The following is a 26,369-nucleotide window of genomic DNA, read 5'->3' as shown; positions in this document are numbered from 1 at the left end:
TAAGACACAAAATGGATTTAGTGCCAGCTAATAAAAGATCAGCCTACTTCTGCTTACCTTCATACTTGCATTAGACAAACTCTTAATGCCGCCTAAAGGTCCACTTTTTTCAGTCCCATGCTCTTTTTACTCTCTCCCTCCTATCATTATACAGGCATTATACTATTCTATGTCAGACATTCATTTTCACAGTTTCTCATATTCTTGAATGCTCCTGAAGACTTTTTCAGAGTTACTGTATAATTCTGAAAAGACAACTTTGCTGCAGTGCCACTCATTCTGTGTGAACAAAAGGGAAAGTTAAAAGCCAAGGATGTTTTCAAAGATAGAACCAGACACACGTGTTAATTCCCAGCTCAATTACAAACCACTTTCAATACCTGTGTGTCTCAGTTTCCCATCTGTAAAACTGTTAGGACTGCCTTGCTTCCCATCTCTGTGCTGTGCACTCCAGCTGCAGATCTTCCAGATGGGTTGCCTCATTTAAATGTACAGGTACGGCGCGTAACAACCTCAGCTGGATCGCTGTGCCCCATGTGAGGCGTTAGAAACATTCTGTTGAACGAATTGATTTACTCTCCTGATTTTTTTTTTCTTTTAAACAAATCCAAACACGTTCTGGACACTGTGCAGGCAGCGATGATTTAAACGCTGCCTTTATTTCACTGTGTAGTTACACAGCACAGTATTTACAAGTGCACAGCTGGGATTATGTGGCCTAGAAAGCTCTCAAAGCTAGACCTATACTAAATGATTCTAACTCCTGTGGGTGTAATAGAAGAAACCCTCTAAAATATAAGCTGCATAAAACCAGCCTCATCAAAGCAGTACGAATTGTCCAATTTGAAAGTTAATACTGAATTAAATACTGAATTAAACAGAGGTGAATTAAAAATGAAGGGACAATATGCGTAAACTTGATTCCACATCAATAAAACTGATGATGTTACTACTGAATGTACTATTCATTTACATTTAATTAATTTCTTAAAAATCAAGTCGTTTTTTCGTATCTACAGCAAAGGAAGAGGAAACAAAATGCAGTGGGATAGGAGGAGTGGAAGAGTCAACTGAGATGAAAGAGGGAAAACACTGACGCAGGCAAAGGAAAGAAGGGGCAGATTATCACTACCAATGTGTCTTATCAGAATAAAAAGTCTTCTTCTGAAAAAAGTCTATTGAAAGGTCAAAAAGAGTTCTCAGAAGCTGAGAAGATGAAATCATTTGACGAAAGGTAAAATATAAATCTGTTTAAAAGCCATGTGTAATTGATGAGAACTGGAAGACAAAGATGGCATCACAATATCTTGGCAAGAAAATTCTTCCAGATGGCATCTCTTTCTCATTAATGCTCTGGGGGAGGATCCTAGACATCTCAGCAGGTCCTGTCGTGACTTTGGATTCAAAGCCGTCCACAAACTCAGCTGTTCTTTGGCTCAACTCCACTTTTGCTGCATACGCAAATGGCACGCTGCAGGACATGAGCTGATGAATGAGTTTATCTGCTTAGTTTTGCTCTCTTTGGATCACACTCTCCAAATATGCTTTAGAAATCACAAACCTGCCCATGAACACGTCCACATGGCTCAGAGAACCTTCTCAAGATATCCAGGTCTTCCACTACTAGCATAGAAACCTTAAGGATTGCTAGAAAACTAAGGCTTGTAACACATACACACAAAAAGAAATTTTAACAGCTGAATGTCAGCTTATTTTTTTAATTCATGCCTCCGTAAGTGGGCATCAAGATGGTTGTAACAACCCTGAATTAAGACCAGATTTAATGTCTGCATCTTGGTTTCCTTCAGCAAAATTAGAGCGAGGACTTAAAACAGTCTCTAAATGGACAAGTAGCTACACAAAGAGAAACCAAATGTCAGCACTGTCTGGTTCCTTACAGACCAGGCAAAGGCACATTGTTCAGCATAAGCTGACATAGTTGAAGCATCCATGGTATGCTTGTACATGAAGGTATGGATGTGCTGCTTTGGTTTAAGTTAGACTCAGGAACTTAGGAGAGCCCAGGAACCTATTAAAATCTTTCCTAGCTCCCATAATATGGCTCAGCCACACAGAGTTTAATGTGGCAATCTCATAGTTAACTGCAGAAGAATGCCTCAGCTGAAAGGAGGTTTTTAACAACAGAAAAGGACAGAGGGTATTAAAAACTCACGGACATCTCACTAAGATTTGCCTTAGAGCAGAGGAGGACGGACAGTGCAACAGACCTGAAAAACAAGCAGAGGTCAAAAAGCAGAATTTATTTGAATTCCTACAGATTAAGCTGCTAAGTAAAGCACATTCCTTCCTGTGAGCATAACAGACATAAATACATAGGAGCAGACAGCACACTGCTGCATGCTGGGAACCTAAACAAATGTTATAACGCGTGAAGGATCTCATGCATGCAACATCTGCACTGCAACTGCGGTGGGTAACACCATGCTGGGTTGCACAGCTCCTCAGCCTGATGCTGCCCTGCTTGTCCCTGCGCCATGCTGGCCTGCAGGCAGAACTGCAGAGCACACCATGTTAAACAGGGCTGATAGTCTGCAGGCAGATGACAAACGGCAGATTCCCATGCAGTAACAGCAAGGACTTCTATTTTAATTGGCAAAGCAGTACAGCAGAACCACTGATCAGTAGTTATGATTGTATTTAATTCAATCAATTATTTTGTGTCCACACCTTGCTCGGTTTCCAAGTCAACACATCATATCAGATGAAGAGAAGCACGACATCCTGAATACTGATGTAGGCCAAGATGCTGTTTAAATTAAAATAGTTTGTAAGTCTTGTCCAGTGGCCCTCAGTCAGCAAACTTTATGATACACAAGGCAAAGAGGAGCTACACGAATAAAACAAAAAAATCAAACATAATATGTTTTGGGAACAGTTAAAATAAATGTTTCAATTAACCTTTGTAACCTTGAAGGAGCTTTCAAATTTATATGGCTTTAAATCATAATGATTTTGACAAAAACAAACAAACAAACATTTTTTACATCTGTGAAAGGCATTAGTAGGAAATTAAAAAGCTGCAGGAAAAATGCATTTTTCACATTTGTTATAAGCCCACTGTAATTGTGCCAAAGGAGAGGCATTTATCATGCACTGCTCCTTCCCTTTGGATGCTCTCTTCCTATCTGGACTGGCGAGGAGCTGGTCTATCTCACAAGGGGAGCTTGGCACCTTAAGTCTTAGCACAACTAATTCCATTACCTGGTTTCTAGATGCACTTATCCCCTGTGTTTACACAAAGTCAAGCACGTGAAAGGAGCTTTACACTGTGAACACGTTATGATAGAGGACAGGAGACAGATACCACTCTGCACTGGCTTAAATAAATCACTATGCTGGTACTGAACACAGCTGTGTGAGGCAAAGGGCTGGGTCACAGAACCATGTCATGTAATGCTTTCACATCAGTACACTCCACAAGTTTTCGAAATGAAGTCATAACCCCAGCTCCACAACTCATAAAGCAATCAGATTTCACGGTGAGAGCAATACTGAGACATACAGAAGACTTGCTTTCTTCACAGTTATATTCCTATCTCTGAGCGCTCAGTGCAGTTTCTCTGACTGCTAAATGGAGGGAGATGCACTGCTCCAAAATCACAGAAAACTGATTTTTGTGACTGAGTTGATTCCTGCCTAGCTTCTCCCACATAAACCTGCCTTTTATATATCATGCTTTGCCCTTAGCACAGAGGAGCTGATCTATGCTCCAGCAGTTTGGAAATTATTTTAAGTTGGTATTTTGCTATAAAAGAGAGGAATGCAGTGCCTGGGGTACTGGAAAAGACTGAGCAACATTTTCATCTCCTTCCATGAGTCTCATGATCTACTCTTAAATCTTTTGCCATTAGTATTTAATGGTATTATAATTACTGTGAGCCTCTAGAGTTCAGAATAACCACAGAACAAATACAAGCTTGATTATGCTGTTATTGTTATTTGTATTACAGCAACAACTAGAGACTTGGAGCTTTACCTACGGAAAAGAGGATGGATCTCCAAGAACCTGCATCTAATCTACAATGAGAATACATAGGTTATTCACAGATAGAAAGGAATGGAGGAAAAGGACAAAACACAGATTGCTATATCTAGTTCATATGCTCTTGTTATTTTAAGTCTGACATTCTTCTTTGAAAACATCCTCATGGAACTGGACACAAAGATAACTGGCAGTCCTAGTCTTTAAAATTGGCTCACATCTTAATGCTTAGGACATGTTCTTCTTTAAAATACTTAAATACAGCTCACTCTCCCCTGCTGCCAATTCTAAGTTCACAACAGTCTTGACAGTGTATTTTCTCCTGCCAAATCTGGTGGCAGTCATACTTGTTTGCTACAGCTAAGAAGTCACAGATTTATTGACCTTCTAAAGCCGTAGGCTGTATTTATCCCCTAAAACTGAACAGGCATGTAGCAGCAGACCAAAGGCTCTTTTGTGGAGAAAAGCACTTCATTTTGGAAGAGACAAAGGATGTGTAACACTTCTGCTTGATGCTGCTCACAGGCAGCAAGGCAAAAGAAAACAAGTGTTTGATTTTCCCTCTCATGTACAACACTGTTGAAAAGAGTCACTTAATCAGAAGACCTGACTTCACCATTCCTAAGTGTTACCACTTAAATTTTGACACGTCATCCCCTTTGGTATTTGTCCTCTTTCAACACTGGAAATTAATACAGCAGAGGAGCAATGATCAGTACGAATTTCTCTGAGTTCAAATTTCTCTTTTAATTAAGTCTTAATGCTTTCCTGACACAGAAAAAGAAAGGAATGTCTCATTTGGAAACAATTTTTAATACAATTTACGGTTATCCTCCCCCTGCAGAGCAAACTCACACGGAGCGCACTAACCTGAATGAGCACTTCTGGCAGCAGCCCCACTGCAAGGGGACCACAGGGCTGCCAGGCCAGCATTGTGGAAACCTGTGGGAGACCTCACAGTGCTTCTGAGGGAGCTCTGCTGCAAGGTGGGACCTTGGGAGATGCGGCTGGATGACACTGGTGTCAGGGCGATGTGCCAACCTCAGAGCAATTACAAAGCATTAGTGCTGACTTGCTGTGAAGGCAGAAGTTCAGTCAACAGAGAGAAAAAAACACCACCAAACTGTAGCTGCCTTTGTAGAATCAGTTCACTTACACGAGATGAGAAGGCAGGATAGATGAGCTCTGAGTAGTGCACAGATTTTTCCATCTATATTTGTATTTTAACTCACACACCTCTAAATAACAACAGCACCAGTAGATGCTCTTTCCATATAACAAATGGGCAGCCTTTGCGTGGATCTCTGATTTCAGAAGATGAATCTCTACTTCCTAAAAAAAACCCAACAAAATAGTTCGGCATTTAAGGGCTCACAATTCACACTAAGAGGGCTATAGGCAGTATAACATCCTCCTTCCACCTGGATTCACAGATTGTAAGCAAACAAATAACTGTGGAAGATGGGGAAATTATGTTGCAAATTATTAGATTTATGGTCCTTGAAAATATGCCTACAAAAGTATTACTCTTGTGACAGTTTTCCCCTATTTTGACTTGAGTGCTAAGCAGCAAAGTGCTATAAAACATCCAGAGTTTCTCCTCTATTCTGTGCATGATTTCCTCCAGCAGAGCTTAGGATATATAGTCAATACTTCCAACAAGCAAAGAAAAACTGCTCCCAGCCTAATAAACCAATAAATGACCTTTATAAAACAAAAATTATTCCTTTTTTCCCCCCTCCTCATGTTTTATCTTCTTCATTTTCAGATATGAGAAGTTTACCTATTACACAAACCCACGACAAGCAAACAGATTCTGTTTCCTCAGAGAGTCTAATCAAGGTACCTCCCAATGGAAACCCGTGGGACAAAGACAAGAACCCAGTCTGGAAATAGCTAAGACCTTCAAATGAACTAACAAGATGTGTTTGTTTAAATTTATAGGCCCAGGCATGTACAACTTGGAGCACTTTGTGAGATCCTTCTCAGGTGAAAAGACTGAATTGGTCCACTGGGCTGAGCAGGAATTGCATGCAGCTGAGAAATGAAAGCTTTTCTAAATAAAAGGTTGTTAAACGTTTTTCATAAAACATATATTTAGTGGAATGTTTATTTGCAGATATAAGCAGTGGCGCAAGAAAAAACCCTCTATCTCATGGAGATCAATTTTATAGGAAGATTTAAAAAAAACCCTTTCAAATCCCCATACAGTGCCAACCTCAATACAGCTGGCACAACACTTTCTTTTTGTCTTGCTTCCCTGAGTGCAATTTAATGACAGCTATTGTCAAATCATTGCTTTCAGATGCTCTCAATTCACATTCACACCTTGCCAGAAATATCACCTGGCACTTCATTAGAAATTCTAGCTGATAAATGACAGAAATCACAGCAAAAAGAAGTCTGAAGAACATCATTAGAAGCTGATCATCTTTTAAAAATATTTCACCAAAAAGCTCTGGGTCTGCTTTAGTAGTTGAACCTGAACTCTGCAAGGAAGTGACCAAGCAGAATCAGACATCCTTATTAAGTGAAATTAGTCAAGTACAATTTGCCTGGCTGGTCCCCTCTCCATATGTATCAGGACGGATATTCAGACAATGATGAGCTTAATCATGATATCCAAACAAAAAGAAAAAAAAGGAATTAAAGAAAACCCATGAATCTATCACATTTATTAGGAACAGTCTGCATTTTCACTGTCAAAAGGCAGCGATGAAGAAGCTGAAACAATGAAGAAAATTCCTGTTCAGAAGTGCACGCTCGTAGCAAATAGCAATCTTTCCTCATAGCAGGAACTTGACCTCGAATATGTGCTAGCTGATTGCTGTCAGACTCACTGAAGACAAAAGGAGACATTTTATTAAAGGGCAAATGCCAGGAGGCAACAAAGCTGCTGCAGGGCCCCTCCAGAGGGATGGCTTTGCTCTCTGACTGCAAAAATCACCTCACAAGGTCTTTCTTCCCCTTCCAAAATGAACATGCATTCAAATTCACACAAACTGCTGTCAAGCCCCAAGGTACGAGAAAGATAATGTGGTAGCATCTAGAAGAAATTAGAAGAAGCTATTGACAAGAGGCACTAGAAAAATAAAAAGGTTCCATATGAATAGTTTATCTCCAAAAATTCAACTTGCTGGTGCCCCTTGCAGACAGGTGGACACAAAGATGTCCTAACATGTATTGGGAGCTTTTTTTTTTTTTTTTTAAATTGTGCCTCAATGAATCCTTGCAAGACACGAACAGCAAAAGCTGGCTGAAGGAACAACGCGCTGCTTGCCTTTCCCAAGTGCACTGCACACCTACCTTGTAACAGAAAAAAGGCAGCTTCATGGCAATTACCCCAGGACGATCATTTGTAACCCCACTTATTCTCATAAGGCAGACTGCTTCATGCGAGCAGCACAGAAGAGGCTTTGAAAATTCATTCAAATTCTTTTCTCCTTAAGGCCAAAGTCAATTGTTATCTTTACAGCATGTTTCTATAGTGACCGACTGCTATAGCAATACTCGATACATTTCTTTTTCCACATGAGCTTAGAAACTCCAAATGGTATTTAAACAACTTTCTAAAAACTGAGCTGCATGCAGTAAGATGGTGTGGTAGCCTGCTTTGTCACTTCAGCTCTCCCAGCTCTGGAGACAATACAAAAACAAACAAATGAAGTATTTACAGAGGAAAGCAAAGTTCTTCATGGCTTACTAACAGTTACTTGTAAGTTATATACGAAGAACCAGGAAGAAATGAATTCCCATTACCTTAGAGCAGTACCAGGCTCTTCCTTTCAGGCATGCGTTTCATTTCTCCAGCAGCTTTCTGTCTGCTTATTTTGTGCTGGCTACATTACGAGCCAAGAAAGGCTGCTGCACTTGGGGCAGAGAGTAATAAGCAAGAGAGGCTTTACATGCAGGTAAAGCACTGCGTTCCCAGGGGGAGATGGCAGCACATTTTCACACTAATGTGGCAGTGAATCATCCCCATGGGATAAAGGCGAAAAACATTAAGAGGGGAATATAGTGGGCTGGAATAATAATAAAAGGTGGATTCAGCTGGCTCAGGTTTTACATATGCAAATAAACAGTAGGAGAGGGGAAATAGAGAGAGAAATGTGAGGTAATGAGGAGAAGGAGCAGGTGTATCTATCTTCCTGGAGGCTGAAGGAAGGAAGATATTAAACTGCACTTTCTGGTAAATTGCCACTGCCAGTTATTGACAGAGTTGTCAATTACACGGGATTATTTAGACTGATGATACAGGAAGAAATGGGGATTTAAAATCACATGGGACTAAAAGCAGAGATGGGGATGTGCTGCAGATGATAAATGGAGTGGATTGAAACTAAAAGAGCAAGGAGGCCAGCCTCAGAGGACGTAATTAAATAGCCTTCATTAGCATATTAGAGTAGTGCTGCAATGAAACCATATACCTACACCATATACCTACTTTCAAAGTTTGATTTTAGAAAATAAATGTTAATTGAGAGGAAGAAAGAGCAAGAATGTTCTACACCATAAGACTGCATAGACATAGAATGCATTCAGATACTTCTACTTTCCATGTTCAAACTACTCAATTACATACAAAAATACACAGACTGCCCACAACTGAGATATGAAATCACATCAGAACTTACTGAAATCAGTCAAACAAAGCATTAGGAAATGAGGGCAGAGCTTCAGTAAATAGCAGGATTTCAAGCAGTTGAATGATCACGTTGCTTAGAGCAGGGGATTCTTTTAGGCACACGGATAAGGGGGTGACCAGTAGGTAAAAGGAGGCACTGTTCTACTAAAAATACACTCTGCTGAGAAGTGATAGAATATTTGCCACCACCATTTTGAAAATAGCACTGAAGTGTTCTACTGTGCTCATGAGGAAAGTTGATGGGCTTGGACTTCAATATACACGATGTAAAGGAGCCAGGCCTATATTGCAGTTGTGGCACTGACATCTTGTTTGGGCACACAAGCCACTTAACTCCACTGTGCCTCTTTGCTGTGTCATGCAATATCTTCCTGCCTCGCAGGCAAGTCATCAGGACAAACATATCAGGGACTCAGATATTATAGTTGTAACAGGGAGACTACATGAAAACTTTGATGTAAGAGGTCCTCAGACACAGCAACTCCAGAGTTACTTATATTATCCTTCAGAAATAATTTAGATTGGTGATACCAAATAAGTTCATGTAATGAAAACAGGCGGCTTTCTTTGCCATGCTGCTCCCAGAGCAGGCCGAACAAAAGCAGAGAGGAAATCAAAAGATTAAACTGGTTACTTTTGTAGATAATCACCAACGACCAACGCACCTTAGACACTACACCTGCCTACCCAGCTCCCAGCTCCTTCAGGGTCTGGAGTAAAGCATAGCACAGTATTTCAATACAGCATATAGTACATGCCATGTAACACATGGTACCAGCTTCTGGAGAAATTTGTATAACAGCTGTTGCAGCATTCATCTCAGGATGCAGTGCTAGGAAAGCAGGATTCCTCCATCTTCGCATTGCTGTTTCCCATCATAGTAAACAGAAGCTTGAGAAATAAATAAAATCAAAACAAGAACAACCAACCAACCAACCATGAACGTTTACTTTTTGCTTGCTTTGACTTTTCTGCAGGACATGGCACCCCTCTGCTGGGCAAGAAGAGATGAAATGGCAACGAGCTGCAAACCAAAGCTGACAGAACAGTACATAGACATAGGCCCATATGGTCTGAAAAGCAAATGCAAGTAAGGCAATGTATGGCTGGCCATAAGGCTGAGAAAATAAGCAGCTCAGCTGCAAAACATTAAGCAAATACCAGTCACAATTTAGAGTCAGTTCCCCAAACAGTCCAAACAAGATTTTTCATAAAATCTCCTAAAATAAGATACCTTCATGGAGGTGACAAATGTTAGTTCTCCGACTCCAAAAATGATCGTTGCAATATTTAGGATAATAGGAAGCAGAACATTCAAAAAAAACAAAAGCTTTTCAACAATGAAAAATGGAACCTGTGAGCTCCAGTTTGCAGCAGATGAGACTAGCTAGAGGAATTTAGCTGTAACTTTCATATATGTAACATTAGTACTTTTTTTTTTTTTTACCATAGCTATTAAATATATAGATGTATTTCCTTATGTGTAAAATATGGCAATTGTAGTAAAGATAAAACAATTTCAGACATCAGTGGTGACTCAGATGAAAAAGCAAATTCCTACCAGATGCATGTGTTATCTCATACATTGAACTCTTACTCTGACCGCTGAACCACGTTAAGAAGTTCAGTTTTCTCACTACCCTTAAGACTGGGCTACAGTTGTCCATTGTGTTTCAGATCTCTTGTTCTGTTCTACCCATGGCTCCACTAGTTTTGCTACAGGGTAGGATGATGCTAATTTTTAAACTGGAGAAAAAATGCATAATAGTTCTGTTTAAAGTAATGTTCTAGTACCTAACACCTGGGAAATAATGTTTTTGTTAAAAATACAAATGCAAAACAAAGTTTGGTAATATTTTTTTGCTCTTTTATTAAAAAGTCATTACATTTGAGATACGTTTTGTAGAGCTACCACAATTATAGCTCTGCTTTTCAGGTAACTAATTACAGACTAGTAATTCCGGTTTTAGCTTGCCTGTGTGATGACCAACCACAGTACATACATTAGCTTTAAATACATTAATTTTAGATACACATATTTAGCATAGCATGGAACTGCACCCAACACCTGCCACCAGATATTAAAGAGAACACTTCCAGGGTCTGTACCACCCAGACTGTTTTGCGCTTCACATTGTACTGATGCCTTTGAAGCCCATCACTCCAAGCCTTCTGCTTTATGAACCACATTTTGCTGCATTCAGAAACCCTGAGAGAGCAGGGAAGAGGACAAGTGTTACTGACAGAAGCAGACACAGAGCCTCTGTAAACACCACTTTTCCTACCAAACCTACATGAACAGTTCAGCTACACAGCAGTGCCAGTAACAAAGAAAGAAGGAGCAGAGGAGCATATCTTTTCCCAGTCAGTATCCAAATTCCCAGAAGGACCAATTTACATAAGAAAAAACCATCATTCTGTTCACCAAGATGCATAACATTGTTCCATTTTCCACTCTTGTTTTAGGTCAGGTGGAAGCTTCTTTTTTCAGTTTTTCTAACACTTCATCTGGTGTCAGCGATACCAAAATCTTCACCACTTTATCACGTGATTTACCACCCTGCATTAGAAACACACAAAAGTCATCTTGCAGAGAATCACCACCAAGCACGCATTTCAAAGAAGCTGTGATGCCAATATATCACATAGATAGTTAAAATAATTCTCAGTGAGTAGCTATGCAGAATTAACAGGCTTCAGAATTGGTTCAACATCCTTTCTTGTTATTTTAAAGATCGAAAGCGATGTCTTATCTATTCTCCTTTTAAAAACAGCTACAGCTCCCAGAGCATGTCCTGAAATATTGCCTTTCTTATAGGCTAGAACAAAAAGTAAGTTTCCATTATTCTACTGTATTACCTAGAAGCAAAATTCCAACTGTATCTTGTTTGAGGTTTTACAGAGTTACCACAAACTTTTGGTAGATGCGGACTTTCGGATCTTTCAGCACTGCCTCCAACAGAGTATTAGTTACTCTTAAGCTGAACTCTCCACTTGATAATATCCACTAAATGACAACAAACTGCACTGTATATAGCATATAAGATATTTGGATTCAAATAGCTGTTATTTTAAATATCATTGACTTGTTTTTATATTACTGACAAAATTGCTGTTTTACATCAGAACTGGTAAACATGCAACTTCGTTTCATTTTGCCTGAAGCTACACATTTGCCAGGATTCAGCAAAAACAAGAGAAACAAACGTGCTACATTTTAATCTATGCATAATAAAAAGTTTGGGAGATCCATTTGGAACCTCCTGAAGGAGAAAAATGTCTTAACCCTGCCATGTGGAAATAAGGCAGGAATTTAAAAATGAAAAATAGTCCTTTGAAGCAGCCTAGACAGTTGATAATGAAAATCAAGCCTTTTGGATAGAAACGTGGTAAGCCTGGTATTATACCAAACCACGCCACACTGGATTGTTTTGTCAGTGTCATCACGAAGCAAGTAGCACACAGCAGAAAGCAACCAGTACAAAAACCACTCAGTGTGTGCACCTAGCAGATCAGAATGGAAAGACACAAATAAAGTACAAACTTTGACACAGTGCTCCATCAAGAACAAACAGTGGTCTGAGGAAAACAAACACGAGCTTGTACTTATGTGGACACTGGAAGACTGAGTTAAGAAGGTCAGAAAATGTTGGTCCCTTTTATCCTTAGCTCTGCTTAGCATTTATATTTATTAATTAAATCTGAACAACTCTTCAAGGCAGGAAAACTGTAATTTGTAAAATGTTGACAAAATTAAAGAATTTACACAGGAGTCAGGAAAAAAAGAATCAAACCTCAGCACCTCCACCTTTCCCCAAAGCAGGGCTCAGTTCATTGATCATACTGCCCTGACCATCTTTTAAAAGACTTCTCCAACTAGTGCATTAAATATAGAAAAATAAGAGGCACCATTTTTCACTGAGTCCTCACCTTCACAAAGTGAAATTAATTATTTATTCAGCGTGATGAATAAAACAGTTTCCACCTAACATAGCCAACACATGTCAACACACAACACAGCTCATGTGAAGAAACTCCTAAGGCCCAGCTGTAACAGTGATGTTTCAACACACTCTACTTGTGTGCCACAGGTACTTGTCAGAAAATACAGAAGTGCCTTCAAAAAATGAATGCAATTTTCTTCCCCCCTAAAATGCACCTTTTCTGCAAAGCACAAATTACATGAGCTGAATTTGAAATAGAAACAAAAGGCTCTTTAAGAGCCACAGAAAGCACATCCCAAATACATTTTTGAAAACACATAATTAGAACTATTTTGATTAAAGATCTCAAGATCAGCTGTGGTTCTTCTTATCCCAGTTTTCTTTCCTTAGCAAACCATCCCGTTAAGTCAATTGAAAGCTTTTCAAGTGTCTTTTGGACTGAGCTTGCTGTACTCTATGAATAACATCCCAGAGCCTCGAATTTACAGCGCAACAGAATAAGACTGAAAGGGGAAAAAAAGCAAAAAAGCAAGAAAAAAAAAAAAGTACCTTCTCTAAAATAACGTCACTCTTCTTCACTTGTAGCACCTTGGAAAGGTAGCGGCACAGCTCTGCGTTCGCCTCCCCTTCTGAAGGCGGTGCAGCAATAGCCACACCTACCGCCTCGGCTGTCACATCTACAACGGGGAACGGAACAAGCGTTCAGAGCGCCTGACTGTCATTCCCTAGAAATGGATGTTTATGCTTTCAAAAGCATCTTAATTTAAGACCCGACTAACTCCCGTATCTGCGGGCGACTCTGCGTCTTTAAAGCCCTTAAAGCTGTTGGCAGCGCAGAACGCTATGGTTCCAGCACAAAGCACAGCGTCGGACAGCCGCGCGTAACCGGTTCCGGCACCGCAGCCGCCGGGCGCAGCGCTGAGGCTCCCCGTTGTGCTGCGGGCGCAGCGCCGCCTTACGCCACCAAGACCCGCAGCCACCGGCAGCGCGGGCGCTGCGCACCTGTGCGAAACGCGGCTCCGATCCGCGCGCGAGCAGCCGGCTGTGCGGACGGCGTTACGTGCAGGAGAGCGAAAGAGAGCCGCTCGTCATCCGAACGCAAGTCGAGAGCGCGGCTCCGCCCGGCCACGCGCTCCGCAGTTCCGCACAGCGCCGTCCGGCCCCGACGCGCATCACGCGGCGCCGCGTGCCCCGCTTCGCGCTCCCGGCCCGGCGGCGCCCACCTGTCACGGCGCTGCAGCGGGAGCCGGGCTTGGCGCGCACCGACACCCTGACGCCGCCGTCGCCCGCTGCCAACACCGGCCCCGCGGGGGCGCCGGGCTCGGCGGGCTCCTTCCCGGCCGCTTTTCCCTGAAAGAGAGAAAGGGGCGTCGGGACGACCGGCGCGAAGCGCTGGGCGCCGGTCCCGGCCGTCCCTCCCGCACCTTCCGGGGCATGGCCCCGCCGCGGGCCCGTAGCGGTGCCGCCAGCCGCTGACGGAAGCCGGCGAGGGCCGGCATGGCTCGGCGCGGCCCTTCCGGGAACGGCGTTAGCCCCGCCCCTCTGTTGCGCATGCGCGGCACGGCCGCCCGGCGCGGAGAAACCCAACCGGAAACGATGGCTTCCATGGCCTGGAGCAGATGACCAGAGAGCAAGTTACACGCACATAGGCCACAGCTGATAACAATTCTTTAGTATTAGATTATTACCCAGTCAAAATAATATCATAACAAGGCTTGTATTCCCATTTTCACATTGTACATTTTCTTATAGGCACATATGTATATACAGTGGCTATTTCCATAACCGGCTCTATGTTCCAAAACAGCCCTTCTTAATTAAAAGAGATTCTGGAAAGACCCATTCCTTGCAGGATTTGCTATAGCATTTCTTCACTGCAGCTGCAGATACTGCCTGGAGTGCTAAGTCCATCAACGCTCCAGGACTCATTCAACAACTCACCACTGACAGCAATATGAATCCAGCTTTGCTGATGTACTTAGAAAAAAAAAAAAAAAAAGCAGTAATTCATGTCCACAGGGTCATTCCAAGGTTATTTTACAGAGAAGTGCAAGCTGGGAGTACAGTAGCAGAGGCACTGTCTTTGTTAGATGAGTTGAGGAAAAGGTACAGATGAAATTCATAACCAGTACGTATTTTCCAGTTCAAGAAATGAATTCAACTGTATGAGAAACAAAGGTTCAAAATACAAAGCCATTAAATCACAACATACCATTCAAAACAATCTTCAGTATACAGAGTACTTACTGCACACTTTGTTAAAAGGAAAAGTTAAATTAGGTTCCACCAACCACGATGCAGATAAAATCGCTTTCCTGGTACCTCTCAAACAAGTCAGTTCTGCTTTTACACATCCAGGTCATTTCACAGCACTGCCTAGCTCACTAGGGGTGACCCTGAAAGTCCACTGATATGCTGACATGTAGATGATTGTATGAAATTATGTATAAAATATTATTTCTGGGATCTGTCCATCTTCTATTGATGTACCATTATTGTTACCTGGCGAACTATAAAAGACAAAGCATGTTTTGCTAGCAGTAGGAGATTCGTGGATTACTTTCTTCAATCCTTTTGTTCCATAGTGGGAATCAGGACCCTGAAAAACAGCAAGAGATTAGCAGCAGAATGGAAATGCAAGTACGACCCATGCAATATTGAGGCTTAAACACCACTGACTTAAATCATTTTAACAGTAAAAATGTCTGTATCCACAACAGAAGTTGCATAATAATTTACAGATAACAGAAACAGATTCTGTGAGTCTAAATAAAAAAGGTTTCTCTGACAGTAGATCTAAACCACTTGGTTTTATCCCACTAATAATGAATAAACATTTTCTCATACTTCTCCTTGTCATACAAGTTGTCTATATTCTCACTTATTCTCCCACTTCAGATGCAGCACTTTTTTTTTTTTCAATCCACTTGACTTTGATTTCTGAACAGGGAATTATCTTTAAAATAATTTTATTTATAAAAAATGTTTACAGAAAACATTGAATGAGTCAATTTTCCTAGGACAAATCATTGTTTTCCTCTATTTTAGCGTTGGCATATAAAAGCAAGAAAAGAAAGCTCTCAGTCTTTTTGATTACAACTGGTCCTTAACAAAAGAAATCAAACAAGTTTTGATAAAGACAGCTGCCAGATTAAATATTCCAAATAGTGCATTTGCCCACACAGATCCACAGTGACTTCCATTAGGATTTGTTTTAACTCCTGTAAGTGGGAAGTCACACAGGATCCAGTTATAAATTCTGTGCACAGAACAAAGAGAAAGCAGCTTTAAAAGTTACCACACAGTTTAGCTACTGCCTCCTTTCCACACAACACCAAGAATAAGACCCCAAGACGACACATTCCCATCACGAAACAGATAAAAGATAAACCTTTGCATCACAATAATGTTTTACTTTATACTGTTAAGCGTTCTTACTTTTAATGTTGCACAGGCTGTGTAGCAAACTGTTGGCAAAATCTCTATAGGTTCTTTGAACATAACTCTGAATGTATTGGCAGTTCCATCACAGCTAAATCCAGTATCGTTTTGTCCTAGAGTTTGATTCTTCTCATAATCAATTATCTGCAGAAAAACATGAGAACTGTGCTTTTACATTTACAAACTTGCAAAAGGCTCTCACTGTATGCACACTGGAACGTTACAAGAAAACACTTGCCTATTCCACCCAGTTTAATTACAACAACAGTGCACCTCAGATTAAAAGGTAGCTTTAATTTCCTAACAGTAATACTGTGAGGGCTGACCCGGCCTTGTGCTGAGCCACAGATTCTGAGTTTTACACAGGCTGTCCATTCTGTATGCCCAATCTAGCCCACAGTGCCACACCAACCAGGTTAAAGGCTTTGCCTGACAGGAGATAAATAGCTCTTAAACCTTTAGCATTTGACCTTAATAATCTACACGTGATCCTGTAACTTAGATTTGCTGATCTTTGTACACCTACACAGCCCGCATGAGAGAAGCACATGAGGCTGGACCTAAATGTTTCACTGGCTGTGGCTCATTCAGTAAACAAGATTTTACAGATGAACAGTCAATGACGTGTTCTTAGAATAAAGCAGGGACTTGTTCTTCCATGCTTTACACTGTTTATGTCTTTATGTTCACATCTCATATTTCTTTTGCCTTCAGTTTCATTGGCAAACAGGAATCACTAGCCAGGACACCACAAACAGCAGATATCACACTTCTCATTCCATTTCTAATCCACACTGCTGAACATTTCTTGGAGAAGTAGGATATCAGAGCTTTATAGTAACATGCACATTTCTAATGACTATTCCACTAAAAACTATCAACAACAACAACCATGAAGTCCTTCTTTCAGGCAAGGTATGCTCCCTGGAACAGGGTTTCACGGTCTTTTTTTCCATCCGCAACCAAAAGAAATACTAACAATTCTAATATTGAAGTAATATTCCTTTAACATAACAGACTGGTGTGATTTAACCTGGTAGGCAGCACAGAATTCCTGTCCTTAAGTACAAAACAGAGCAGTAAGCATCAAACAGGAAGCAGAAGACAAACTGTCCTTTAAATACAACGTGAAGAAATAAACTGAAACAGAATTACCAGCAAATGCTAGATGTCTATCAAATAAGGTGGGGACAAATAAGATGGGGAGTGTCTGTTCCTAACTGAAGTCACAGGTTCTCTCACAAATTTTTCCACACACCCAGTAAATCAAAGCAGTGTTGTAATGCCAGGCTTTGACACGCACAGCACAGAGTAACAGTGCAGCTGCAGAAAGTTAAAACTTTGTTAGAAAGCTTAGAATCAAACCAAAGCTAAACTCAGTAAGAGAATTCAAATGGATTGAAATTCCATACTTTAAAGGGGAGGATACAGTGGTGGATCAACATTACTAGCAGGCAATACTCAGCACAATGTCCTAAGAGAGATCAGACAGGCTACAGGAGCAGGAAATACAGTTTTAGTGGCATCTTCAACTAACCTCTCAGACTGGGCAAGTGTCACATCAGGACACGAAGCAGGGGGGACATTTTTAGATACTATCACTGATCGTTTCATGAGCTTGCTCACCACTTGCTCAGTAGGAAGAAATACAACCCTTCATTTGGTACTGAGTGATTAGCAGGATCAGATTTAAAATTTCATAATGGAAACACTATGTAACAGTGTCCATAATATACTCAGAGTCAACATTCCTACACGAACAACAAAATCAAATCTACCACAGCTGTGCTGAACTTCAAAAAGGAAAATAAGGAAGCTGGCTCAAAAGAAGCTAAAATAAGAGTCTGAGCTCCATTCCCCCACCATCCAGAACTATCTCATTAGGGAAGATTTAGCGCACAGCTCTCTTCTACAATCTTCTCAGGAGGCTGCCATAGGTGAATGCACACATTCAAACACAATCAGATCCAAAAGAAGGATACTTTACCCACTGTTCTCACAAGTATTGCTCCCCTCTGCTCATTACTTCCTCCCCTACAAACGCAAGGTGTCCTAGCATTTCTGGTCACACTTTCATAAAGCAGTAGCTTATGAATAATTTTCATTATTCTTTTTACTACCTTCTGCACTTTACAGTGAGAGACCAATACTTCCCACAGGACCCAAGATGCGAGCATGCCCTGCTTTCATGAAGTAACATGCCATGACTGCTGGGGATAAAAAAGGTTAGACTCCTGACCTATCAGACTGCTCCTACTCTATCCAAATATACTACAAACCTTTTGTATTAAGCATAGTTTCTGCTTAAATAAGCATATATAGAATACACTGTACCTGTATATTAACTTGGTAGTCTGTGGGTCCATGAATAGATCCATATAATCCAAATCCCACTATGGAAATTCTTCTGTTAACTGTGAACCTAGTAAAACAGAAGCCAATAAAGGAATCTAAGCAACTGTGATGGGTCTGTTAACTTGTTCCCAGACAAGCAAGAAAGACTCGCATTGTAGTGTAGAAAGCTAACCCAGAAATAGCACTGCATTCATATTTTCAATAGTGTTCTGCATTTAAATGTCAATAGTAAGGAAAAGCCCCACCTTATTATCAGCTTTATAAGGTGACATTTTGCCACTGGGCTTTAAAAAAAAAATAACCTGATTTTTTTTTTTTTTTTTTAGTATTACTGGAATAAAAACAGATCAAGACTTAGTATTTCAAAACTGGATATGCAGCAAACACTCCAGGACTCCAGACTTTTGAACTTGGTTCTCTGATACATGTTTGTTACTATATCTTCTGCCAAAAAGCAGAAGTTGAGTAATACCCTGCCTTTCTTCCCACACTTCTGTCTCTCCTTCAAATAGTTTCCAAAGCCATACCTGATGCGATCACTTGTTCCACTGTAGCCCCAGCGACTCTCCACTTGTTGGAACCTGTTAATGCTGCATTCTTTTCCTCTGAGGCAACATCTTGGTCGGTCTATATAGTCTACTTTTGGCTTAGGATTGACAGTAAAATGTAGAAAAAGATTTACTACTTCCCGATCTGACAAGATTCCTGACTGAGCAGGGCCTGCAAAAAGAAAAAACTTCTAAGGTAATTCTAAGAACTACTCCAACTGTTGTATTCAAACCACATTTATCTGCAAACCAAGGATGATGCTAATATTTTCCAGTAGCCAGGGTATATTATATACAAGATGTTTTGCTTTCCTTAAGATTGCATCACAATGCTTATTAGTAAAGTGTTAATAACATAATAGAGCGTTAAGCAACTCAACACTCAGACCAGCAGTGCAGAGCTATGGTCTAACAGTAAGACAAAGAATCCCAAAACTTACCTGCTGCAAACTCTTCAATAGTCATTAATGGAAAACGGATTAAGGAAAGAGCTCTCCCAAGGACCTTCTGTTTGTTTCCAAATGTCACAGGCAGTTGTTGTCTTTGACATTCAGCCTCTGCCCAACGAACAACAGCTCCAAAGAGTCTACTTTCTCGAATACTAAGGGTATCTCTTTCTAGAACTGCACACAATGTGTCTAAAGAAAAAATGTTAACAGATGTACATCACTATTCATCGAAACAAGTTCTACATATTTTAAGTAATCTTAATACAGAATTTCCAAAGCTATGGCAAGATCAAAACTGGCAGCAATCATGTAAAGTGTTAACATGATATTAATGTACACTAGGAAAAAAACCAAATCACCTATGACAGCACTGTTACATTCTCATCCAAGTACCTGTCTGCCAGTCTGCATCAACTACAGACACACAAAGCAGTGGTGCACATAAAGCCAGTTTAAACATGCATGAAAAGGATTTTAAACATTGACACATTTGCCTCCCACAAAGCTTGAAGGAGGAACACAGGGTGGGAGGAAAGGTGCATGCATTTTACAGGAGCAGCTTCTCCTGTACTTCTTATTCACTGCTGCATTTCATAAACAATTTAAGCAAAAAAAAAAAAAATTCTATAGGCCATTTAACATTTAGTCCATCCAAGTTTTCCTCTCAGTTCATCATAGATGATGAATCTAAAAAGCTGCTTTTGCATTCTGAACCTGGTGTCTTCAGAAGTTTTTATATGCCCTGAATTTGAGCAAGCCATGTTTGCTGTCATAAAATATATATCAGAAATGCAGGCTGGATTTGAGATTTATCAAGAGTAGAGATCAACATTCACAGTCTGGGTATCAGTCCACTGAACACAAGTTAACAGCCACTTTACAAGATGTTGAAGCAGCTGGAATGCCTTCCTTCAGTCTGAGTTTGAGACATAATCTAGATGAACTGAAGTGAAATGTTATATAGACACAGTAACAATCAAATTTAACTAAACTGATTTATCACTGCTGACTTTTTGTAAAAGAAAAAACATTGAAACCAGAAGAATTACAAGCAGAATTTCAAACCATTTTAGATTTTTTTTTTTTTTTTTTACACAAATTCTGTATACTGCATCCGATTTGTGCAACCCTGAAAAGAGAAATAGTGTGTAGCAACACAACAGCATGATTCCCTTGGGAAGTTTAATGCTTAAGACACAAGAAGGAACTTACCTATATCAATATCAGTAAATCCTTCTGCACTTATTGCATCCATAGTGCTTTTGTCTATCGTATCAAGACAAAGACTAGCAAGCTGAGGCTCATCAAACAAACGAGCCTAAGAAAGTAAAGTACATCTTCAGTTAATTTGCTGCTACAAGCATCCTGTTGATAAGCTACTAATTCTAATAAGCAAGTATTTTTTTCATCTAGTATAGGTCTAGAATAAAATAGGATGATTTCTCTACACCTTGTGGTTCTATCTTCCAGGGCACTTAAGTTCCAAGAGGAGTACATAATTGAAAATATACTCCATCTGGGTTTTCCTTCATGTTTGTATTTTTCATTTCATATAATTTTAAGAAGTAGACACCAAATCTGTCACAGTAAACTGTCTTAACAAAAAAACAAACAACCAATTGAGATATTCACATAAGCTTAATAAACTGAACCCATCTGAAGCATCCCAATACATCATATATTAATAACAAAAAAGGTTTTATTCTTTTCTTCCTCTACATTAATATCACTAGAAGCCAAGAAAGTCTGTAAAAATGCCAACAAAACAACAAAATTATTTGCACACAAAAATTAGATTATGTGATGGTAAACTGTGAAGTAATACTATATGCTCACTTCCCCCCAAACACTAATTTTCATAGAAAACCAAAATAAGCTTAAATTTACCTACCTGAGTGAGGAGCATGAAGGCATTATCTGCTCGGAGGTGCTTCGTTAGAAAATCTACACAGTGTGCTTCCAGGGCTGGAACTGCATACTTCTTTGCAGTGTAAAGAGTAGTCATGACTGTTTCTGGACCAATCTGAACTTCATCTGAATAAAGAAACCTAGAAATCAATATACAAATATATATAATAAAAACACGTCTTTGGTGCACATATCAACACATAACCCTCCATGGCTGTATTACTTATCTCAATCTACTGAAATGCACATTAGCTTCATTGCAACTCTTGAGAAGAGTGTCAACATCTGATGTGATAATTGTGTGCCTTGTGTCAGTCACCATTCTCTAACGCTCAGAAGGAAAAGGGAGTAGAATTCTAAGAGATGACCTTGACTCTTCTATTCTTGCTGCATGCAGCAACAAGAAAAGCCTTGGCTTCTCTGCACTGTTTGAGGCTGCATGATTTGTTGAAATTTTTGCATAAAGGAGCAAACCAAAGGATAAAAGTTTCCATAAAAACAGGCACAAACCCCTCTATACTGACAGCTGTTACTTGAGACCAGGTGAGATAAGCTTTGTTTTGAGGCTCTGTATGGAAGAGACAATTTCTTAAAAATGACCTTTCTTACAATGACAGATGACATTGAAGATAACCTTATCAATATTTCATCAGATTTACAGACATTTATCCATGGTACATGGTTCTGCTCACAACAAACACAGGTGATTAAATATAATAAACCAGGACACGCTTTTGAATGCATGAATTGCACAACAAAGGGCAAGTCTTTTCTTTGCAGTTCTTTGTATTTTCTTTTCAGACTTCCTAAAAACAAATGGCAAACAATAAGTTGAGATGGAAGAAATAGGTTCTGATGCAATAACAATCACTTTGTGTTTAATAGAAGTAACCTGTGAAAGCAACAGGCTCACATTTGTTCGCAGCAGGGGGAGATCTAATTCTTTAAACCAAATTTACACCAAAGCTTTTAGAAAGGAGTTTAACTAAAGGTGAATTGTGTTGCTAGCAGTTTCAGACAGTACATTTAAAGCTGATCCATGCATGCAGTTCTGTGCATTTTATTAAATACCAGAAAAGCACATCAAGATTTTGGTTTTAAGATTTTTAAAAGCCTGCTTCAAGAAGTCCTAATCTTCCTTTTATAGCTTTATGAAACTTGGAGTCAAAACTACGTGAGTCAAAAATTAACAGAATGCAAAAAAGCTGCATTATATCTAACTAAGGGAAAAAAAAGTTAGATCACCAAATTGTTTTTACAACACAATTTTGATTTTATTCCTGAAGTATGTACAACATGCAGCCAACGTATGGATTGGTTCACTTTCTGCACTGCCTTGAGAATTAGCGTACAGTTCCAACCTGCTCTTTTCCAATGCTTCTTTTCCCTGTTTCGCAGGCTTTTGCCCCATCCAATCAACACACAAAATACAACTACACAGCCAAAATAGAGGAATTTAAATGTGGTAACAGTGAATACGCACACAAGCTTTTCATTCAAGTGTGTTCTGTTAGCCACAGGACGTTCTGTCATCCCATGGAAGACACGCTTGAAGCTCTATGCTCCCATCTCTCCTGCTGTGCATGCCTGGACACACCAAGGAGACACTCCCTAACCAGAAGTGCGTCAATAGCAAAACTAATGGGACTTCAGTAGCTAAAGTTCTGATAACAGAAAGTCACACAGCATCAAATCCATCACGTTGACCTCACGATCTCTTTCTAGCCATGGACCAACACTGGCATAAGCACTGACGGGAACAGAGTATGTGACAGTGCAGACTTCTGAACTAAGAAAGCTTACACTATGCACTGCCCAAAGATTTTAAGAATGTCACATAACCAGGACTTTTTTGTCTTCGCTCTTTCAAGTTCAATACTTCAAGTTTTTGACAATGCCAATACTTCTCTGCAATTTTCACAGCCGGAAGTCCTCTGCAATTACTAAAAAGTACGGATCTGCCAAGCCCAAAGGTAGCTATAAGAACTGTTATGTATGGTAATAAAGTGCATTGTGCTTATTGTATAATCCTGGCTCCTTTTAGTATATGGACAGATAATCACGATGCATTCATCTGCTCATAAAAAAGAACTCTAGGTGTGTCTTCTCTGTAAAAACCTCCCTGCTCATGAGCCAAGAGCTCCATCTCTTTGTTGACACTTCCATTCATGGCATGCCTGAACTGGCACGACTTTGTGTTAATGCTGCTGTTCTTCCTCCACTCAGCTCAGTGGGGTTGAACATCACTTCTCCTGTAAAAAAAAGGGTGCAACTGCAGCCAATATAAAATTGTGAATAAATATATCCAACGGAAAAATTGAAAGGGTTGTCAAAATCACCTGGTGACTATGAGGTGTTGAAATTCTTCAGTTTCTAGCCACTAGTAAATTATCTCCAACAGTCTTTGCATTACTTCAGTACTTTAATGGCCAACAGCGAGAAAAAAACAGGCTGTCTTACAGTTGGTGTACATTAAAAACAGCATATAGGGGCACAGAAGTCCAGTAGCAGTCTGTGTGGAAGATCTCAAGTATCTTTCTAACAAACGTGTTATATTTACTCCAGTGTTAGCTTGGTGTATATGTATCAAGGCTCCAGTCCAGAGCAAGAGCACTCTATAAAATACTGAAGCTCGTACTAAAAAGCTGCCAAGCATTCCATACCAAAGACAACACTAAACCTCAGCCATTCTAGCAGTTCATCAGTCTAGTGATGTTTAGACATGATACAAGTATAATCGTACTTACACAAGTCCCCTGGCCATTACTAGCTCTGCAAACACAAGGTGGCTTTTGTTTGCTTCTAACAGCGACTCTGCTCTCATTTCTACTTCTTAGCCTTACTCAGAACTCTCCTGCTACTGTGCTTCTGCTTTTAATCAAAACAAGCATCTGTCATTATATCAACTTCTCACTGCTGGTGGCTTTTATGTATCTACACATACACACACACACATCACAGTGACTTATTTCTAACCTTTGAAACCATTATTGCTTGGAAGACAACTTCCCACTACTCAGCACCAACCCCTCACCTGACATTTTGCCACTCCCTCTTGGCTATGAAAGCAGAAAATACAGTTTGTTTGCTATTAAGCAACAGTCACCATTCTGTGGATTTTCTTAAAACAAAATCAGTTGCTGCAAACCTTGTTTCCCTAATTGCTAAAGCACTGTGTGATTCTTCTTCTTACTGTTCTCACCTCAAAACAAAAAAAGAAAGCTATTTCTTTCCATTACAGTTTAGAGACACTACAAATTTCCTTCCAGGCAATAATATTGCTATTTTCTAAATGTTAATCACGGAAATCTGCTTAGCACATTTTATAGAAGTTTTGCCAAGCAAAAAAAAAATCCTAACGTTGAGCAGATGAGTTGTATGACCACACCTCAGCAACAAGCCTGATGCACAGAGAAACTATGAGTAACTGTGTCTACGATTATTTACCACTATGCTGGATAAAAATAAAATGCAGACAGGTTTGTGGGCACGAGAAGTAACAGAACCTACTGTGGTCAAATCAGAAATCAGTACCCGCTTTGCATGCTTCTTCCTCATCACTGCACTCTTGCTCTCACTTGTGTGACTTGTGCATCAGATCAGATAACTGCGTTCTGCAGTGTGCTCTCTCCAGCCAAAGGTATCTGAAATGTGTTGACTTCAAAAGGGATGTCAACTACTTTGGTAAAGTGATACAATTTGCTCTGCCTCTGAAAAATAAAAAGCTCACTGTAAGAGGAGTGGCAGTCCTGCATGGAGCCAGGAGTGGGATGTGATGATTCTCACGGGTTCCTTCCGACTTGGAATAGTCTAGGATTCTAGGAGTACATTTTCAAAGCAAACTATCAAATGAAATGAAAAGCTCAGCACGACAGTTTCAGTTCCTTCCCGGCGCTGCTCGGCGGTCGGGCAGCGACAACAGAGATTACCGAGTCACTAAATCCCATCACCGCACCGCAATTACATCATCGAAAAGCCCGACGAGGCCGCTCCTCTCGCGGAAGGCAGCGCGGGGAGCGGCAGCAGCCCGCAGGCCGCCGGCAGGACGCGGCGCCCTCGTCCCGACTGCGGCCGGAGCGCGGGCAGGATGCGCGGCGCTCCCGGCCGAGGCCGAGCAGCGCAGACGGCCAACCCGACCCTCCCGGCTCCGGGGCTGACCTGAGCAGCGCCAGGAAGGCGGCGGGCTCCACGTCGGGCAGTTCGATCTCGGCCGAGGTGGTGGCCATGCCGCCGTTAAACATCGCGTCGAAGACGGCGCTGCCGGCCGCCAGCACGAAGCGGTGGGCGGGGATGCGCTGCTGGCCGGGGCCTGGAGGCGCTGCCCCGGCTCCGCCGCCCCGCGGGCCGCCCTTGCCCACCACGAAGTGCACGTCGCTCAGCAGCTCGTTGGAGAAGAGGAAGGCGAAGCGCTCCCGCAGCGAGCCCTTGGTGGCCTGCCAGTTGTACAGCGGCTCCCGCTGCAGCACCGCGCCGCTCTCCGCGGCGGCGGCACCGCTCGTGGCGGCGGCGGAGGCACCGGTGGCGGCGGGAGGCGCCTCCACGGGCGCACCGCCGGCGGCGGCCGCCATCACCGCCCTGAGGGGCCGCGCCGGGCCGAACCCTCACTCAGCCGGCGGCACGAGCATCTCCGCCGCGCGCCGCGACGTCAGCAGCTCGCTGCGCATGCGCCGCGACCTCTCTGCGCAAGCGCGCGACGGAACCGTTCCCGCCCGGCGGGCGCGGCCATGTCCGCGTGTAGGCGGCGGGAGGGAGCGGGGTTGTGTCCGTAGGCGGTTTGGTGAGGGCGGGCGCTGCCCTGCGTGCCGCGGCGGTGTGCTGCCCGCCGGAGGGCCGAGCTGGGCCGTGCGAAGGCGAGAGGGAGTGCCGTGCCGCGGTGCGGAGATCTGTCTTGGTGCGTTAACAGGCAAAACAAGCATGGGCGCCTCTTTTAACTATTTGTGGAATAACATTAAAATATGGACGCCTGTTGGGTGTGTGCGTTGTGCAGTTTATGTATAAAAGCAAGCGATTCGGTGTGCGCATCAAAAACTTAAAGGCAAATGAGGCCAAACAGCCTCAAGGCACATGGCCGGGTGC

General features: G+C 41.4%; 2 protein-coding genes across 2 annotated transcripts; both read right to left on the bottom strand.

The window, feature by feature from the left end:
- Positions 1-10,422: 10,422 nt before the first annotated feature.
- On the bottom strand, positions 10,423-14,199 carry C10H15orf40 (chromosome 10 C15orf40 homolog). The gene is made up of 4 exons (XM_048956798.1): positions 14,017-14,199; positions 13,816-13,942; positions 13,142-13,269; positions 10,423-11,208 (listed from the first exon to the last, which is right to left on the bottom strand). Exons 1-4 carry the CDS (start codon positions 14,197-14,199, stop codon positions 11,116-11,118), a joined length of 531 nt encoding a protein of 176 aa, XP_048812755.1. The 3' UTR covers positions 10,423-11,115.
- A 50-nt stretch (positions 14,200-14,249) lies between these two features.
- Positions 14,250-25,876, bottom strand: BTBD1 (BTB domain containing 1). The gene is made up of 8 exons (XM_048956782.1): positions 25,452-25,876; positions 21,277-21,433; positions 20,598-20,703; positions 19,377-19,574; positions 18,916-19,108; positions 18,368-18,455; positions 16,031-16,177; positions 14,250-15,191 (listed from the first exon to the last, which is right to left on the bottom strand). The coding sequence occupies exons 1-8, from the start codon at positions 25,859-25,861 to the stop codon at positions 15,033-15,035; spliced, it is 1,458 nt and encodes a 485-aa protein (XP_048812739.1). The 5' UTR covers positions 25,862-25,876; the 3' UTR covers positions 14,250-15,032.
- Between the last annotated feature and the right edge of the window lie 493 nt (positions 25,877-26,369).

Source organism: Lagopus muta, chromosome 10, assembly GCF_023343835.1.
Source record: "Lagopus muta isolate bLagMut1 chromosome 10, bLagMut1 primary, whole genome shotgun sequence".
NCBI classification, from domain to species: Eukaryota; Metazoa; Chordata; class Aves; order Galliformes; family Phasianidae; genus Lagopus; species Lagopus muta.
This window is presented reverse-complemented; position numbering and strand designations above follow the sequence as displayed.